Here is an 18,258-nt window from a genome sequence, read left to right as displayed (position 1 = left end):
GAGGATGGGGAGACCATGGGTGGGACTGGGGGGGAAGCAGATGGCACAGGGGACCATGGATGGGATGGAGGGACCTGGATAGGGTGGGGAGAACATGGGTGGGATGGGGGGAGCAGAGAGGATGGGGGTACCCTGGATGGGATGGAGGCAATCCAGACAGGATGGGGAGACTATGGGTAGGATGGGGGGCAGGCAGATGGGATGGGACCGAGGGGATGGGGGTACCCTGGATAGGATGGCGGGAATCCAGATGGGATAGGGGGACACACTTTGATGAGCTTGGGGGTCCTGGATGGGATGGGGCCCTTGGGCGGCATGCGGGACCCAGAGGGGACGGGATGAGGGCCCCGGACGTGGCGGGCTCCGGCCGGCGGCTGCTCTGGGGGTCGATGCCCGGGAGGGGCTGCTCTGCCGGTGCCGGGCCCGGAGCCGGGGGCTGCCGGGCCGGCGTGGGGCGGTGCGAGCCCCTCGCCCTGCCCCGCGGTGTCGGTTTGCAGCCGGGGCTCCTCCTCCCCCCGCCGCCCCGCGCATTCCCGACCCTCCCGGGCGGCGGCGGCGGGGGCCCGGAGCGGGCGGCGGGGGCCCGGACCCCCACCCACCCACCCACCATGCCGCAGCTGGAACCGACGGGGGAGACGGACGACTTGGGGGCCCCCGACGAGCTCATCCCGTTCCAGGACGAGGGCGAGGAGCAGGACAAGGGCGCGGGGCGCGGCTCGGCCCAGGGGGACCTGGACGAGCTCAAGTCCTCCCTGGTCAGCGAGACCGAGAGCCGCGGCCCCGCCACCGGCCCCGCCGCCTCCACCGGCTCCGACAACGAGGTGAGTGTCGGGGGGGGAGGGTCCCGGGGGGTACCGACCCCCGCCCGGCTCCGCTCACCGTCCCTCCTGCCGCAGGCGGAGCCGCCGCCGCAGCCCCGGGAAAGTTTACAGAAGCCGCGGGACTATTTGGCAGAAGGTACCGGCTGATCCCGCCCCCCCCCCCGCTCCCGGTGTGTCCCCCCCGCTTCCGTTGTCCTCTTCCCAGCTCCCGGTGTGTCCCCCGCCCCGCTCCCCGCCGCATCCCCCCCGGGACCATCCGACACTTCGCAACTTCTTTGTTTCCGCCCCCGGGACCCCCCCTTAATGATCTCCCCCTTCACGTTTCCCCCTGCGTCCCCCACCCCGTGTCCCCCCCCCCCCTTGAACTCTCCCCTCTCCTGTCCCGCCCCCCTCAGGCCCCCCACCTCTCCCTGCCCGTCCCCATCCCGTGTCCGTCCCCTCTGTGTGCACCGTGTCCCCCGTCGTGTCGCACCAACCCCCCGTGTCCCCCCACTCCCTGTCCCGTCCCCCGCCGCTCCGTCCTCCTACTCCCCCATCTCCACCGCCCCCCAGAGAATCGGTCCCGCCCCACCCCCGCGGTGATCCCGGACTCCCCCCGACCCCAGGTCCCGCCCCCCCTTCCCTCCCCTCCCCCGATGACCCCCCCCGGGCGCTTGCCCACGGTGCCCACCCACCCCCACGGAAGAACCGCCTCCCGGGACCACCCCTGCAGCTGGAATCACCCCCCCCGGGGGGGGGCCGGTCCCGGGACCCCCCAACCGACATCCCAGACCCCCCCGCCCCTGCAACCAGGACTCCCTCCCGCAGGACCGTGCCCCCCCGGGGCTGGGAAGCCCCCACAGAAGAACTAGGGGTGCCCTCAGAGGAGTCCTACCCGCCCTCCCCCCAAGTAGGGACCCCCCAGAAGAACCAAAGACGCCCCTCAGAGGACTTGGGCACCCCTAGAGGGGACCTGCTTGACCCCCTCCCGTCTAAATGGGGCCCCCTCCAGGAGAACCAAGGACCCCCCCAAGGGACTTGGGTACCTCCAGAGGGACCTACCCTCCACACACACACCAAGTAGGGACCCCCAGGAGAACCAAGGACCCCCCAAAGGGACTTGGACACTCCCTGAGGAACCTACCCAGACCCCCCCTCAGTTGGGACCCCTCCAGAAGAACCAAGGACCCCCTCAGGAGACTTGGGCACCCCCAGAGGAACCTATCCCTGCCATCCACCCTGAGTGGGGACCTCCAAAAGAACCAAGGGGGCTTTGGCACCCCCAGAAAAACCTAACCCCTACCCAAGTGGGGACCCCCCCTGGAAGAAGACTTACCAAAGACCCCCGAAGAGACTTGGACACCTACCCTGGACTCCCCCAAGTTGCAGGGGGTGCTCAGCCCCACCACTCCCCCCATGACCCCCATCCTCACCTCCCCCCCTACCCCTCCTCACCCCCCCCTTCTTCTCTCCGCAGTGGTTCGGCGGCAGCAGGAAAGGGGGGTTTTCAAGGGCCCCCCCTACCCCGGGTACCCCTTCCTGATGCTCCCCGAGCTGGGCAGTCCCTACTTGCCCAACGGAGCCCTCTCCCCTGGTGGAGCCCGCACCGTAAGTGACCCCTCCCCCAATTCCCCCGCCCCCCCAACTTACTGGGAATGCCCACCCCCCATCCCGAAGGAAGGTGATGATAAAAAAAAAAAGGAAGACATTTAGAAATTCAGCTTACTCTCCCTTTTTTGCTCCTTACTTTGATTAGTCTCCTTCAGGGGGGTGCATTCGGAGATGGGGGGGGGGGGGGGGTTGGACCGGTTTGGACCCCACCACACCTCCCCTCAGGCCCTGAAACTTGACCCTTTTCTCATTTAAAAAAGCTCCTGGCGATTTTAAAAAGCTCTTAATGGGTTGACATTGTCCTGGCCTTTGGAAACCGATTAAGCAAATTGAGTGAACATTAGTTTGGGGGGGGGGGGGGGCTGGACGACAAAGGAGAGTGAGGATTGACAACCCCCCCCAGCCCAACAGCATCCCAAACCTTCCCTGTCCGGAGATGGAAACTGACCCAAAAAATACAAACTGATTTTAGAGCTAGAAACTGATTTAAGCAATTTAAACTGATTTTAGAGATTTAAACCGATTTAAAAATATAAATAATTTTGAGTCAAAAGAAACGGATTTTAGAGATGAGACTGATTTTCGAGGTGTAAACTGGTTTTAGAGATAGGAACCAATTTTTTTTTTGAGGGATAAATCGATTTTGAGATATAAACCTGTTTTAAAAGTATAAACTGATTTGGGAAATATAAACAAGCTTTAGAGGTAGGAACTGATTTCAAAATATGTCAGTTTTGAGATATAACCTGATTTCAAAAGTATAAACAAGGGTTAAAGATAGAAAGTGATTTGAGATAGAACTCGATTGTGAGTTGTAAACGTACAGACCAGAACTGTAAACTGATTTTAGAGATAGAAAGTGATTTTGTGCCCATCACCTCATCCTTTCCAGGCCCTGCCCTGCCTCAGTTTCCCCTCCCACTATCCCTGATGCTCCTCTGCCTACTCCGGGTGGGATGAAACCGTGTTTTCATATGGAATATATATAGGATGTCAAAAGTTTTCACACTTCAAAAGGCTTTAAACTGGGGGGATTCTGGTTTCCGGTGACATCGCACGTCGTGTTCTCTGTATGTTGGGAATTTTCTTCCTTTGGCTTTACTGGGAGCAACTGGTGTGAGTGTAAATCCCGGCTGGGGAGGGTGGGGGGGGGGGGGTCAATGTCCCTGGGTTTGGCCGGGTCAATATATTCCAAATTTGTCACTTTTGGTGTTGGTGGGGATTGGAGCTGCTGTGTCGCTGGCCCCGATCCCAAATGAGGAATAAGGAATAATCATCATGAGGAATAATGAGGAATAAGGAATAATGAGGAGGATTTGGGATTTGGAGAAAATGGCCACTAACAAGGGGTGAATGAATCCCAGAAGGGGGATTAATGAAAAGGGGCCAGAAGAAGAGGAGCTGGTTCTACATCCTAGTGTTGACCCCAGGCTGGAAGTGGGGATGAGATCAGGGCTGGATCCTGTGGGATCTGGGGGCTTGTGAGGGCACGTCGGGTCTGAGCCTGGCGGGGGGGGCTCTTGGAGCTGGATCCCACAGAAGATCCACTGGATCCTGGAGCCACTTGTGCACTGAAAGCACTGGAGCTCAGCACCGATCAGGAGCCACCCACCTGCCACCTGTTCCTACTGGAGTGACACAGGGATCCCCTGGATCCCCTGGATCCTGGGACATCGGCTGCTGGTGAGACTGGCCCAGCTCCAGCCTGCAGGAGCCTCCTGGATTGGATCCAGCTGGGCACAGCATCCTGGATCCCAAACTGGACCAGCTCCATCAGGCACATCCTGCACCCCCATCCCAGAGGCTCCGGGTCCATTCCCGGCAGGAGCTGCACCAGGCGGGGGGCACCACACCCCCCCACCCCAGGAGCTTCTATCTCCCGTTTCCACCAATTTTGCTCCCCAGCAGCTGCAGAAAATGAGCTGATTCAGGGGCTCCAGCCATCTCGGTGACTGTGGCATCTTTGCCATCTGGGATCTGCGGATCAAACAGGCACGTTTGGGAGGAAAAACCCCCAAATCCAAATACTTCCCGGGAAATGCTCCTCGGGGCGGGGCAGGGCGGGCTGGACGTGTCCGTGGGTGCAGATGTTGGACCCTGTGATGGTGACACAGGGTCTTGGAGCCAGGAGCGGGCAAGCTGGAGCTTCTATATCTTTCTCTGCTCCCAAATATTTAGAAATCTGGAAAACATTTTAACATCTGGACATTTTTCATCTGCCTTCGTGCATCCCAAGCCGGGCAGATCGCCCCCATCCCTGTGGAAAAGCCACTGGCACCACAGGACCTTCTGCTCCTGATCTGGGCTCATTCACTTTGCTCCTGGTTGGTTTATATTTTTTTGGAATGTGATCTGGAATCTGGAGTGTCCCCCTACCTAGTATCAATTTTCTGGGAATTCCTGGCCAGCACGTTGGGGTTTTGGGCTGTTTGAAGCCAGCAGAGAATCCAGCAGGATCCAAGGATGGCGTTGCCCTTCAGAGCAGCTGTTGACCCTGGGTTTTTTCCACATGGATGCATCAGGAATCAGGGACCCCCAAGGCTGGGTTTGGCTCCCTGGGATCATCAGAGTGATTCCCAAAACCATGAGGATGGATAGGAAAAGCTCTGGACAGGTGCTGGATCTATCTCATCGGGCTCACTTGGAGTCTTTAATCCCAAACCCAGGAGAAGCCACGTCCGTATTGGGGCAAAATCACACCCCGGGGTCCTCCTGGAGTTCCCAGCTCAGGGATGGGAACCAAGCACTTTGGGACCCAAGGCAAGACCAGGCACTGGTGGATTATTTCATTATTATTCCCCCATCCCATAAAAAAAGGCAGCTTAAACCCAGGAATTCACATCCAGAGGCAAGGATTGAAATCGACCCAACCCAAACCTTCCCCAGGTGTGGAAATTCCAGCACCCAAACACGGCCTGCTCCGCTGTAATTAACCCCTGCCGGGGTAATTAGCACTCATCAGCCCGTCCCAAATTAAATGAGGAGGGGGAAAAAAACAGCCAACAAATAACACAGCCTGGGCTGGGTCTGGATTTTCTTTCCCCCCCTGGCATAGGGGAGGATCTGGCTGCAAAAAAATATGTCCCCTGGTCCTGCAGCTGCTGGGGAAAAGAATGAAAACCCAGCTTTTGGCAAGAAAAAAAAGGGTCACTCAGAAAGAAAAGGGGGTGGATTTTGTCGGAGGCTTTGGAGGTGAGGGATGAATTTGGGGGGGGGGGTTGGAATTGGGGGCAATTTGGGGGAGGTTGTTGGGGGGATTGGAATGGGGGGGTTGCTGGGGAGTTGAAATTGGTGGGGACTTGAGTGGGGTTGATGGGGGGGCTGGAATTGGGGGGGACTTGAGGGGGGTTGGAATTGGGGGGATTTGGGGTGTGTTGATGGGGGGGTTGGAATTGGGGGTTATGGGGAAGGTTGGATTGGGGGGGTTGGAATTGGGGGGGATTTGGGTGGGTTGATGTGGGGGTTGGAATTGGACTTGAGGTGTGTTGATGGGGGGCTTGGAGTTAATTGGGAGGGATTTGGTGTGTGTTGATGGGGGGTTGGAATTGGGGGGAATTCGGGGGGGGATGGAATTGGGGGGTTTTGCGGTGTGCTGTTGGAGGGGGTTGGAACTGGGGGGGGGTTTGGGGTGTGTTGATGGGGGGGGTTGGAACTGGGGATGGTTTTTTGGTTGAGAGGGATGGCTCCGTGCTCGCAGGCAGCTCTGTGGGGTTTGCTGGTTGAGGTGGGAATTCCCCCCTCTCCCCCTTCCTTCTGCACCTGGAAATTATTAAGGAAAAAGCAAAAAAGAGAATTTTTCACACTTTGGGGCTACAGCTGCTGCCCCCCGCCCCCCAGCACGGAGCCCTTCTTGTGCCTCAGTTTCCCCACTTCGAGGTGCACACAATGGCCCCTTTATGTCTCCTACTTAATTAAGCTCTTCCCCTAATTACCCTGGCGGGAGGTTGGGTTTTCTGGGGCTAAATGAGACCACCAGGAGGTTTCCACCAACCCCCTCCCCGCTTCTCCCACCCTTTCCTGACTTCATGATTCCCAATGAAAGGCTCCTGAGCCTGGGTTGGTGGAGCCTGGGTTGGTCAGGGCTTCATGGTCCTGCTGGAATTCCCGGGAGTTGGTTTGCCCCTGGATCTGCTGCCTCAGCTGGTGGGAGTTGAGGGCAAAGAGGGATATAGAGGGAAGTGCCTGGTGCATCCCAGCTGCAGGAAGTGGAGGGATAAATTTGGGAGATGTTGGGATTGTCCATGTCCACCCAGGGTCATCTCCCCTCTCTCCATGCTCATGCACCATCTCTCCCAGCTCCTGTCCCATCTTTCCCAGATCATCTCCTTTCTCTCCAGGTTCGTGTCCCCTCTCTCTGAGCTCATATCCCAGCCCATGTCTTGTCTCTCCCATCTTGTGTCCTGTATCTCCTGCCTTGCTTCCCATCTCCATGCTCATGTCCCTTCACTCCATGCCCGTATCCGATCTTTCTGACCTCATGTCCCATCTCTCCATGCTCATGTCCCATATCTCCTGGCTTGTTTCCCATCTCTCTGTGCTCATGTCCCATCTCTCCATGCCTGTGTCCTGTCTCTCCCAGCTTGTGTCCCATCTCCAAGCTCATATCCTGTCTGTCCACACGTGTCCCTTCACTTCATGCTTGTACATCATCTCTTTAGGCTCATGTCCCAGCTCTCCTGGATCTTATGCCCTCTCTCCCAGCTCATGTCCCTTCTCTCCCAATTCCTGTTACTTCTGTCTAGGCTTCTGTTCCGTTTCTCCTGGCTCATCTCCCTTCTCTCCGTGATCCTGTCCCATCTCTCCATGCTCGTGTCCCTTCAGTCCCAGCTTGTATCCTGTCTCTTCTGTTTGTGTCCTGGCTCAGCTCATGTCCAGTCTCTCCCAGATCATCTCTGGTCTCGTTATTCTTGGGGAGATGTTGGGTGGTGGTTGCTGGGTGAAGGTGCCCCAGGGAGGATGATGAAGGGGTGATGGGCAAGTCCTTGGTGTCTGTTTTGTTGTGATTTTTCCCAGCTCTATTCCCCTGGCTATTCCTGAGCCTGGGAACCTGTGAGCCCTTGGAATTGTGCCTGGAGTCAGTGGGCAGTGAAGGTCCTTGGACTGGGACACCAGGGAAGCTGTTGTCCCATGGGTGCTGGGGGCTGGTCCAGGACCCTCTGCAGCCCCCCCTTGTGCATCTCCAGAGGCATCAGCCCCCAAAACCCCGGGGTGTGGGGGGTCACCATGTCAGGACACTTGTCTCCCCCTTTTGCCCAGCATTGTGACTTTTCCCATCATCCCCCCCCCATGGTGGGATCTCAAACCCCTCTAAACCTCCCTCCCCAGGCTGGGCACCCTCCTCTCCCCCCCTGCCCTGAATCTGCACTCCCCACAGATGCTCTGCAGGGGGAAAATCCCTTTGGATTCTCTGGGATCCCCCAGCATAGATCTCTGGGGATGAATGCGGCCATTCATGGGAGCTGGGGACAAAGGGGCAGCGGGGGGAGGGTCAGGCCACCCAGTTTGGGGTGGGGACACAGACTGCAGGAAAGGGGGTGACCTGTGCCCACCCACACTCACTGCCTGCCCCTGGGTGGGGGGATGCTTGAAACACCCATTGGGAGGGGGGTTTCAACCAGGGACAGCCTTTCCCTGCCTTGTGTCAGCTTGGAATTCCAGGGGGGGGAGACACACATGACGAGGCCTGGGGGACAATCCGGGCTGTGGTGTCACACCCTGGTTGTCCCTGGGAAAAACCCCACCAAATTCCCATGGGAAGAAAAAGGAGAGAAATTCCCACCAGGAATTCGGGGTGTTCCTCTTGGCAGGATGCAGGGAATGTGGGGATCCCTCCCTTCCAATCCTCCCCCCCCTGCCATTCCAGCGTTCCCAGCCAACATCTGGAGATGATTTGGTGTTGGTTCCTGGTCTGTAAATCCCACCTGGAACTGGGACTTTTCCTGCCCAGCTGGGGCTGGAGGTGGTTCCATTGGGTCCCTCTGGCTTTCCTGGGCATGGGGGATTTATTGCAGTTCCCGGGGGGAGGGAAGGGGGTTGAGTGTGTGAGGAACTAGTTCCCTCTTCCCAGTTCTGTGCCACCAAAATCCCAGGGCTGCGGGGATCCCAGCCCCTCCCCCCACCCACTGACTGGGATTTCCCCTCCCCAGTCTGGGGTTCCCTTCAGGAATGACCTTTGCTTTTCCTCTTCTCCCCAGTTTTTTCCCCATTCTTATCCTTTTTTCTCCATTTTTTTCCCCCCTTCCCCCCCATCCCCTTCCTTTTCCCCATCCCATTCCCCCTCTTCCCCCATCTTCCCCTTCTCCCCTTGTTTTTCTTCCTTCCCCTTCCTCTTCCCCCTTTTCCCTCCTTTTCCTCTCCCCCCCCCCCCCCCCCCCCCCCCCCATTTTCCTCCAGTTCCCTCCCTTTTCCTTCCTTTTCTCCCCTTCTCTTTCCCCATTTCCCACCCTTCCTCCTCGTTTCCCACCTTTCCTCCTCCCATTCCCCCCTCTCGGGGTTGTTGGGATGGGGATGAACTGGGGGGTTCCTGGTTTGTCTCCCCTGGGGAAGTGACCCTTGGGGCCCAAATGGGGCTTTTCTCTCCCTGGGCCTGGGGACTTGGGGACCAGTGCCACGACAGGTGGCACTGGGACACCAAGTGACATTGGGACAAATGACACTGGGTGACACAGTGTTGGAACAAGTGATGTTGGGACCAGTGACACTGGGATACGTAACCTTGGGACAAGCGATGCTGGGACACACAGCACTGGGATGTATCATCCTGGGACATGCAGCAGTGGGACACAAAGTCCTGGGAGGGACATGGTGACATAGCAAGGCTGGGACACGTGGTGCTGGGACACACGAGTGTCACCAGGCCAGGAGGTGCTGGAACACGCAGCAGTGGGATGTGTTGTCCCACCGCGTGACACCTGAACACCCGGTGCTGGGCCTCGGGTCAGTGGGACACGTGGGATGGGAACAGCACGATGGGACATGTGACACTGGGAATGGAGGGTGGGATACTGGAGATGGCACTGGTGATACTGGGGGGGTTACAGGGGCTGTGTGGGGGGGCACTGGAGCCTAGGTTGCACCAGGATGTGATACTGGTGATACTGGAGCCTTTTGGAGGGGAACCAGCCCCGTTCACTCACCAAAGGGTTAAGGACAACCCCCTGGCCCCCCCAGGGACCTCCCCAGTCCCATGCCCCCCAGTTCCCTGTCTCTGCTGGGACTGGCAGGGCCATACTGGTCCATACTGGGCTGTTCCTGCTGCAGCTGGAGCCTCATTCCCACATTCCCGGGCTCAGGAAGTGGCCCCTTTCTTGGGGGACACACTTGGGGGGGTCCCTGTGCTGGGTGTTCCCGGGGCGGGGTGTTGGGGGGTATTTTGGAGGCTGGGGGATTGTTTGGGGGTGTTTTGGATCTGGGGGGGGTTGGAGTGCAGGGGGGGGGGGTCCCTCACCCCGTGCCCCTCCCCCCACCAGTACCTGCCAGTGAAGTGGCCCCTGCTCGATGTGCCCCCCGGGACCCCTCTCAAGGACACCCCCCCGGCCCCCCCCCACCCACCTGGTAAGTGTGGCCAGAGCCCCACACTCCCCAATCCACCCTCCTCTGGCCCCCAACCCCTCCCACCACCAGTCACCCCCTGACCCCACCCCCACCCACAACAACCCCCCTCCCCCCACCCCTCCATCCCCAGGGGCAAACCCCCCTCTGACCCCACAAGTGGGGAGGACCCCACTTGATGCCCCCCCAGGGGGGTGTTGATGGAGGGAGGTGAAGTCATCGTCCTCCTCCCCCCCTCGTGTCTCCCCACAGGCCCACAAGGTCCCAGGGGTGCAGCGTGGGCCCCCCCTGCACCCCCTGACCCCCCTCATCACCTACAGCACTGACCCCCTGCCCCCCAGTGCCACCCCCGGGCACCTGCCCCCCCGACATTGACCCCAAGACGGGTGAGGGGGAGGGTGACATGGGTGGGGGAGGGACAGTCTGGGGGGGGGACATGCCGGGGAGGGGCTGGGGGTGGGGATGCACCTGGAGGTGGGTCTGGGGGGGAGGAGGGGGTGTCTGATGAGGGTACCTGGAGGGGGAGGTGGGTGTGGGAGGCAGATGGAAGCTGGGGGGGCAAGGGGGTAATGGGTGGCATGGGGTGCTGGGGGGCAGGAGGCACTTGGGAGATGGGGGGGCACGGGTTGGGCAGGAGGCAGTGGGGGGGCAGGGGGTACGGGGGGCACTGGGTGCCTGGTGCTGCCGTGTCCCCCTCGTGTCCCCCCCGGTGACTCCACTCCCGTCCCTGCCCAGGGATCCCGCGCCCGCCCCCCGACCTGGCCCCCTATTACCCGCTGCCCCACGGAGCCGTGGGGCAGATCCCGCACCCGCTGGGCTGGCTCGTGCCCCAGTAAGGACCCACATCCCCTCATCCCCACATCCCCTGCTCCCCCACATCCCTGCTCCCCACATCCCTGCTCCTACACATCCCCTGATCCCCACATCCCTGCTCCCCCACATCCCCTGGTCCCACATCCCCTGCTCCCCCACATCCCCTGGTCCCCACATCCCTGATCCCCACATCCCTGATCCCCACATCCTCTGCTCCCCCACATCCCCTGATCTCCACGTCCCCTGCTCCCCCACATCCCCTGCTCCCCCACATCCCTGCTCCCCCACATCCCCTGCTTCCACATCCCCTGCTCCCCCACATCCCCTGATCCCCCACATCCCTGATCCCCCACATCCCTGCTCCCCCACATCCCCTGCTCCCACATCCCCTGCTCCCCCACATCCCCTGGTCCCCACATCCCTGATCCCCCACATCCCTGATCCCCATACCCCTTGCCCCCACATCCCTCAGCCCCACATCCCTCCCACTTGACCCCATGACCCTGGTGGGACTTCAGGGACTCGGGGCGGGGGGTGTGCAGGGAGGGGGTCCCCACCTCTGGGCCTTGAGGCCCTGGTGGGATGGTGCTGTGCCCCCTGAGTGTGGGGCAGGGCTGGTGCCCCCACTGACCCTGTGGGGCAGGCAGGGCCAGCCCGTGTACTCCATCCCTCCTGGTGGTTTCCGGCACCCCTACCCCGCGCTGGCCATGAACGCCTCTGTGTCCAGGTGGGTCTGAGCAGGGATGTGGGACCTTCTTTCTGGGGCCCAGAACTGGCAGAGGGATTTTGACCCCTTTCCATGAGGACAATGTGGGCCTGGGCCCAGATGTGCCACTCCTGGGGACCAGGAGACCAGCCCAGCAGGTTGGGTGACCTCCATGGCCAAAAATCCCACGCGCCAGGAGGTTGTGGGTGGTCCCCACCGGTGGGGGAAAAGGGGCACTCAGGACAGAAGGGACACAGCTTCAGCTGGGTCAGTGTGACTGTCCTTCCTACACGAGGTGGGGTGGGAACTGGTGGGAAACCAGACCCCAACTGGGATGGGACTAGTGGTTTCCCAGCCAAGGAGGTTCTAGAGAAGGTTTGGGGTGGGAACTGTGGGGCAGCTGGTGCCCCTGGGAAGCTGATGAGCCCCCCACCCCCCACTCCTTCTGCTGCAGTTTGATGTCCAGCCGTTTCTCCCCGCACATGGTCCCGCCACCCACCCATGGGCTGCACCCCTCGGGCATCCCCCACCCCACCATCGTCTCGCCCATCGTCAAGCAGGAACCCACCCAACCCAGCGTCAGCCCTGGAGGCAACTCGTGAGTCCTGGAGACACGGGAAGGGACAACCCTGTGGCCACCAGCAGGTGCTGACCCCCCTGTCCCACTGGCTGCAGGAAGTCCCCTGTCCCGGTGAAGAAGGAAGAGGAGAAGAAGCCCCACATCAAGAAGCCCCTCAACGCCTTCATGCTCTACATGAAAGAGATGAGGGCCAAGGTGGTGGCAGAGTGCACGCTGAAGGAGAGCGCAGCCATCAACCAGATCCTGGGCAGGCGGGTATGGACACCCCCTCATGGCCTTGGGGGGTGCCTCGGAAGGGCTGTCACCCCCCTGTTCTCCACCTGTCCCCGTGGCTCAGGGACATCACCAGCCCAGGAGGACCTCAGGGGCAATGGGGTGGGGCTGGCTAGAAGGGCCATGTGGCCAGCAGGGTGTCCTTGGGGTCCTCAGGGTGGGTTTTGGGGTTCCCAACCTGGTTCTGGGGTTCCCAGTGTGTTTTTGGGATCTCCAGTGCAGTTTCAGGGTCCCCAGTGTGGTTTTTGGGATCTTCTGTATGGTTTTGGGGTCCCCAACAGATCTCTGTTTTTCGCAGCCTGGCTTGGGGGGCCTTGGCCTGGTTTGGGGTCCCCAGCATAGTTTTGGGGTCCCCAATGTGACTCAGGGATCCTCAGCCTGGTTTGGGTGTCCCTGGCACAGTTTGGGTGTCCTCAGCATGGTTTGGGGTCCCCATCCTGTGTTGGGGTCCCAGTCAGCAAGCTTTGGACAGGCTGGAGAGCTGGGCAAGGAGATTGAACCTCATGAGGTTCTACGAGAATAAGGAGAGTCCTGCACCTGGGGAGGAGTAACCAGGAACCAGGACAGATTAGGAGCTGAACCTGCTGGGAAGCAGCTCCCTGGAGAAAGACCTTGGAGTCCTGGTGGACAACAAGTTACCCATGGGACAGCAATGTGGTCTGGTGGCCAAGAAGGCCCATGGAATCCTGGGGTGCACTAAAATGAGAGTGTCCAGCAGGTCGAGGGAGGTTCTGCTCCTCCTCTACTCTGCCTTGGTGAGACCCCACCTGGAGAACTGGGACCAGTTCTGGGCTCCCCAGTTTGAGAGAGACAGGGATTTACTGGAGAGAGTCCAACAGAGGCTACAAGGATGATGAAGGGACTGGAACATCTGTCTGATGGGGAAAGGCTGAGAGACCTGGGGCTGTTCAGTCTGGAGAGGAGAAGACTAAAGGGGACCTTATTAATGTCTATAAATATCTGAAGGGGGGTGTCAGGGAGGGACCAGGCTCTTCTCAGTGGTGCCTGTGACAGGACAAGGGGCAATGGACACAAACTGGACCTCAGGAAGTTCCACCTCACCATGAGGAAGAACTTCTGTCCTGTGAGGGTGAGGGAGCCCTGGGACAGGCTGCCCAGAGAGGTGGTGGAGTCTCCTTCTGGAGGCTTCCAAGACCCACCCAGACATGTTGGTGTCACCTGCCCTGGGTGGGGCTGGACTGTTGATGTCCAGAGGTGCCCATGGCTGGTGGCTCCGTGGCTGGGTGGCCCGTTCCCGTGCCCATGCCCCTTCCCGTTCCCAGTGGCACTCCTTGTCCCGGGAGGAGCAGGCCAAGTACTACGAGCTGGCGCGCAAGGAGCGGCAGCTGCACTCGCAGCTCTACCCGGCCTGGTCTGCGCGGGACAACTACGTGAGTGGGGGGAGATGGGGGGTCCTGGGTGTGTTTGATGGGGGTGGGAGTGCTGGGCGGTGGGGTCCTGGATGTGCTTATTGGGGTTTTGGGGTGCTGGGGGGTCCTTGATGTGCTCAGGGGGGGTTAGGGTGCTCTGGGGTCCTGGGTGTGCCTGGGGGGTGCGAGTTCTGGAGGGTGGGTCCTTCATGAGCTCATGGGGGCTCTGCAGTGCTGGGGGGTCCTGGATGTGCTCGGGGGGGCTGGGCACCAGCAGCTCCAGTCCCCCCTCCAGCATTCCCCGTTCCCCCCCCAGCACCCCCAGTTCCCCCTCCCCAGCACCCCCAGTTCCTCCTCTCCAGCAGCCCCGGTTCCCCTCCCCCCAGCACCCCCAGTTCCCCCAGCATTCCCAGTTCCCCTGTTTCCCAGGGCAAGAAGAAGAAGCGGAAGCGGGAGAAGCTGCTGCAGCCGCAGGAGCCCGAGAGTGAGTGAGGGGGGAGGGGCAGCCCCAGAGTTCTGGCCCCAAATGGGGGGGGGGAACGGTTTGGGATTGGGATTTTAAGCGTTTGGGGTTTGCTCCATTTGGGATTTGGACTTTGCAGCATTTGGGGCTTGGGGCTTGCTCCGTTTGGGGCTTGCAGCATTTGGGATTTGCTCCATTTCGGATTTGGGGTTTGCCCCATTGTGGGATTTGGGGTTTTCTCCATTTGGAATTTGGGGTTTTCCCCATTTGGGATTTAGACTTCAGAGCATTTGGGATTTGGAGGATTTGGGGTTGGCACCCGTAGGGATCTGGGCTCTGCCCTGTTGGGGATTTGGGGTTGGCACCATTTGGATTTGGAGCTCTGCACCATTTGGGACCTGGGATTGACACCATTTGGGATTCGGGGTTAGCACCATTAGGGATCTGGGCTCTGCCCCATTCAGGATTTGAGGTTGGCACCATTAGGGATTTAGACTTTAGAGCATTTGGGATTTGGGCTTTGGAGGATTTGGGATTCGGGGTTTGCTCCATTTGGGATTTGGGATGTAGACTTTGCAGCATTTGGGATTCGGGGCTTTGGAACATTTAGGATTTGGGGTTTAACCATTTGGGATTTGGACTGGAGCATTTGGGGTTGGCACCATTTGGATTTGGGGCTTGGAGGGTTCAGGATTTGAGGATTTGGGGTTTGGGGTTGGCACCATTGGGATCTGGGGTTGGCACCATTGGGGATTTCGGGTTGGCAGCATTTGGGGTTGGCACTGTTGGGGTTGTGATGGTTGGGCTCGGGTTGGCAGCCCTTGGGGCTGTGCCTGCTGTCACCGCTGTCCCTGCTGTCCCCCCAGATCCCCTTCCAGCCCGGAGCAAGAAGCCGAGCGTGGCGCCGCTGGTTCCGGCGGAGAAGCCGAGCGGCCCCGGCAGCCCCGCCTCGTCCCACGGCAGCTCCATGTTGGACTCCCCGGCCACCCCCTCGGCCGCGCTGGCCTCCCCGGCCGCCCCCGCGCCCACCCACTCGGAGCAGGCCCAGCCGCTCTCCCTCACCACCAGGGCCCAGCCCCGCGCCCACCTGCCCGCGCCCCCCGCGGCCCCCCGGGCAGGAAAAGCCTCCTCCTGCTCCTCCAGGCCCAGCCCCTTCTCCTCAGCGGCCCCCGCGGCTCTCCTGGCCTCGCCTCCAGCCTTGGTGGCCACCAGCCCGTCCCCGCAGGCCGCCCTGCAGACGCAGCCTCTTGCCCTGGTCACCAAACCTGCCGACTAAGGGGGCAAAACATGTCAAAACCAGCCCCAAACCCCTGGTCCTTCCTCCTCATCCTCCCTCCACCCCCTCCCTGCTGGACGCTGCCGAAGCCACAACAAGGTCCAACCACAGCCAAGCCCGTTATTGGTCAATATTTGACCTTTCTGGAACACTTTTTGGAAGCAGGCCCTGAAGAGGAGGGGGCAGCTGCCCCGGGGGGACCCACAGACCCCTTTTGTTATAAAAAAAAAGGCAAAAAAGGAAAAAAAAAAAAAAAAAGTATCAATCAAAAGCAACCCAAGGAGAAGAGGAACTCTGGGCAAGGGGAAGCTGCTGCCAGGTGACAGGGGCACGGGCCAAGTGCCAGCCATGGCCACCCCGGGCACAGGCACCTGGCGGCCCTGAGGCAAGAGCAGAAGTGGCTGCTGAGCTGGGCCACCAACCTCGGCCACCAACCTGGGCTAAAGCCCTGGTGCCCACGGCTTCTCCCAAGTCTTCCCGTCCATCCCGTGGCTGCCTTGGTGACTGGTGACCCCGTCCCAGCCCCTGCCCTGAGGTGCTCCCCAGGGTGCTGTGCCCGAGGTCCTGCTGGTGGGGCAGGGGTGGGGCTGGGCCGGGTTTGGCTGTTTTCCCCCCATCCCTCTTATTTTTCACAAAAGGAAATAAAATCAGAGCTGCAACTCATTGCCTGAGTGTGGTCAGTGCAGGAAGCACCTGCTCCCTGCCCAGAGCCACCATCTCTCTCTCCTCCTTCTCCATCCCCACCATCTCCATCCCCACCATCTCCATCCCCACCATCTCCATCCCCACCTTCTCCACCTCCACCAGCTCCCAAAATCATTGCTCTGAGGACAACTGAGAGACTTGAGCAGCGAGAGGAGCCTGTACCAGCTTCTTGGTGGCCATCACCAAAACACCCAAGCACAAGAATGTGCCCAAGACAGACCTGAACTTGGTCAGTTTCCATCTCCGCGTAGAAAATTATTTCAAAGTTGCTTTCAAAGGACAAATCTGCCAACACTGGGATGGGGTGCAAGTCATGTCCCCCCCCAAGAGCACCCAATTAAAGCCCTGAGGCACCCTGAGAGCGTGTCACTCAGTCACACACAGTCCAGGACTGGGAGGATCAGGGTGTTGTGGCTGTCACTTGAAAAGAGGCCAAAAAGTGACTTTATTCTTCAGCAAAGCTGTTCCAGGAACCTGGTTTCCCGGGAGGAACGTCCGGCTCGCACGCGGGAGCGGGTTGAGGACAAACAACTTCTTGACATCGATTTCATGGGGGAATTAAAGGCATGAAGGGACCTGTCAGAAGAATGAAGGTCTGAAACCCAGCCAGACAGCTTCAAACAGATGTTGGGCTTCAGGAGGACAATATTCCTTTGTTTTACTCAATATTTTCCCATGTGGAGAAGGAACATCTGTTCGGGCGCCTTTGTGGTGCTCCTCGACCAAGACCTAGAAGACAAGTAACTGGCCACCAAAGTCCTCCTGGTTTGCTGGAGAAGAGGGGAAGAGCAGTTAGGTGTTGCTCTGGTCTCAGATGAAGACCTTGAAGGTCTCGGGAGTTGAACCAGGCTGATGGTGGGATTGTCTGTGATAAAAACGTGGTGTTCAGGCTGGTCATCAGTGAAATCCTGGGATCTTAACAGGGTTTGTGGTGTCCTCTGCAGTAAGAAGAGAATTCATCAAAACCTGGAATCACAGAATGGTTTGGGTTGGAAGGGACCTTCAAGATCATCTAGATCCCACCCCCTGCATGGGCAGGGACACCTCCCACCAGCCCAGGCTGCTCCAAGCCCCATCCAACCTGCCCTTCAACACTGCCAGGGATGGGGCAGCCACAGCTTCCCTGGGCAGCCTGGGCCAGGGTCTCACCACCCTCACAGCCAAGAATTCCTTCCTCATGTCCAACCTCAATCTCCCTCTTGGAGCTTAAAACCATCACCCCTTGTCTTCACCCTGGTAAAAACTCCCTCTCCAGCTCCCTGGATGTCACAGCTCCTGGGAGAGCCTGTCCTGGTGGGACCAGCCTGGTGCTTTCCCATTGTGTTCTGGGAGCAGGGTCCCTTCTGTCACCTCCATCCTCTTGCTTAATTGCCACCACCTCCATCAACCACTTCCCCAAACCCCCCCTCCCTCCACAGCTCTGGCCATTCACTAATTGAAATGCCTAATGAGGTCCCAGGGGTCTCCTGCAGAGCTGGAGCTAATTAGGGGCTCTGGAGACAAAGTTTTTCTTCAAACTGATTCTTTTTTCCGTGAGGGGCCAGGGCTGAGGGGGTGGGGACACCAGATGTCCTGTTTCTCCACAGCAGGCTCTGTGGACTTGGAGCTCCTGCCAGAGCAGCTGGTGCAGAGGCAGTGGCTACACTTAATACATTTTAATTAGGGTCATTAAATTCTGCTGCTTGCTAATTGTTTCTTCTTTTGATCCTTTCTCCTGACCCCACATCAGCCCTTGGGGGGGTGGGGAGAAAGGGCCAGGCTGGGCTGGGGGCCACAGCCACTTCTGACAAGGTAAGGACTTGATCGCCTCCATGCTCAGGTTGTCACCAGGCCTGGGGAGATGGTGCTAAAACCCCCCAGTTTGTGCTAAATTCAAGGTCAGGTTTGTCCAGCTGGCTTGTTCATAGCTATTTTTGGAAGGAGTTGTCCCCAGAAAGTGACATCCGTCAGGACTTCTGAGCAGACCCAGCAACAGTTGAGGAAACCAACCAAGCTGGAAGGTGAAGGAGCTGTTCTTCAGGCCCTGGAGGAGCAGCAGGGGAGGCCCAAGAATTCCCTCCTCCTGCCCTGACATCCACAGGATTCTGCTGAGGCCCTGAAGCAACTTCCT

The 18,258-nt window shown here is 59.4% G+C and overlaps 1 protein-coding gene across 1 annotated transcript; it reads left to right on the top strand.

Annotated features, from left to right (window-relative positions):
- The first annotated feature begins 530 nt into the window (after positions 1 to 530).
- TCF7L1 (transcription factor 7 like 1) lies at positions 531 to 16,102 on the top strand. Its single transcript, XM_051640692.1, is given in 14 exon segments — positions 531 to 821; positions 897 to 957; positions 2,278 to 2,408; positions 9,881 to 9,940; positions 9,942 to 9,965; positions 10,215 to 10,322; positions 10,324 to 10,348; positions 10,698 to 10,794; positions 11,419 to 11,502; positions 11,936 to 12,079; positions 12,157 to 12,316; positions 13,618 to 13,725; positions 14,134 to 14,188; positions 15,034 to 16,102. Coding segments are annotated over 14 exon segments (1,680 nt in total). The 5' UTR covers positions 531 to 608; the 3' UTR covers positions 15,444 to 16,102.
- Positions 16,103 to 18,258: the final 2,156 nt, after the last annotated feature.

The sequence above is a fragment of the Apus apus genome, chromosome 26 (genome assembly GCF_020740795.1).
Source record: "Apus apus isolate bApuApu2 chromosome 26, bApuApu2.pri.cur, whole genome shotgun sequence".
NCBI classification, from domain to species: Eukaryota; Metazoa; Chordata; class Aves; order Apodiformes; family Apodidae; genus Apus; species Apus apus.
This window is presented reverse-complemented; position numbering and strand designations above follow the sequence as displayed.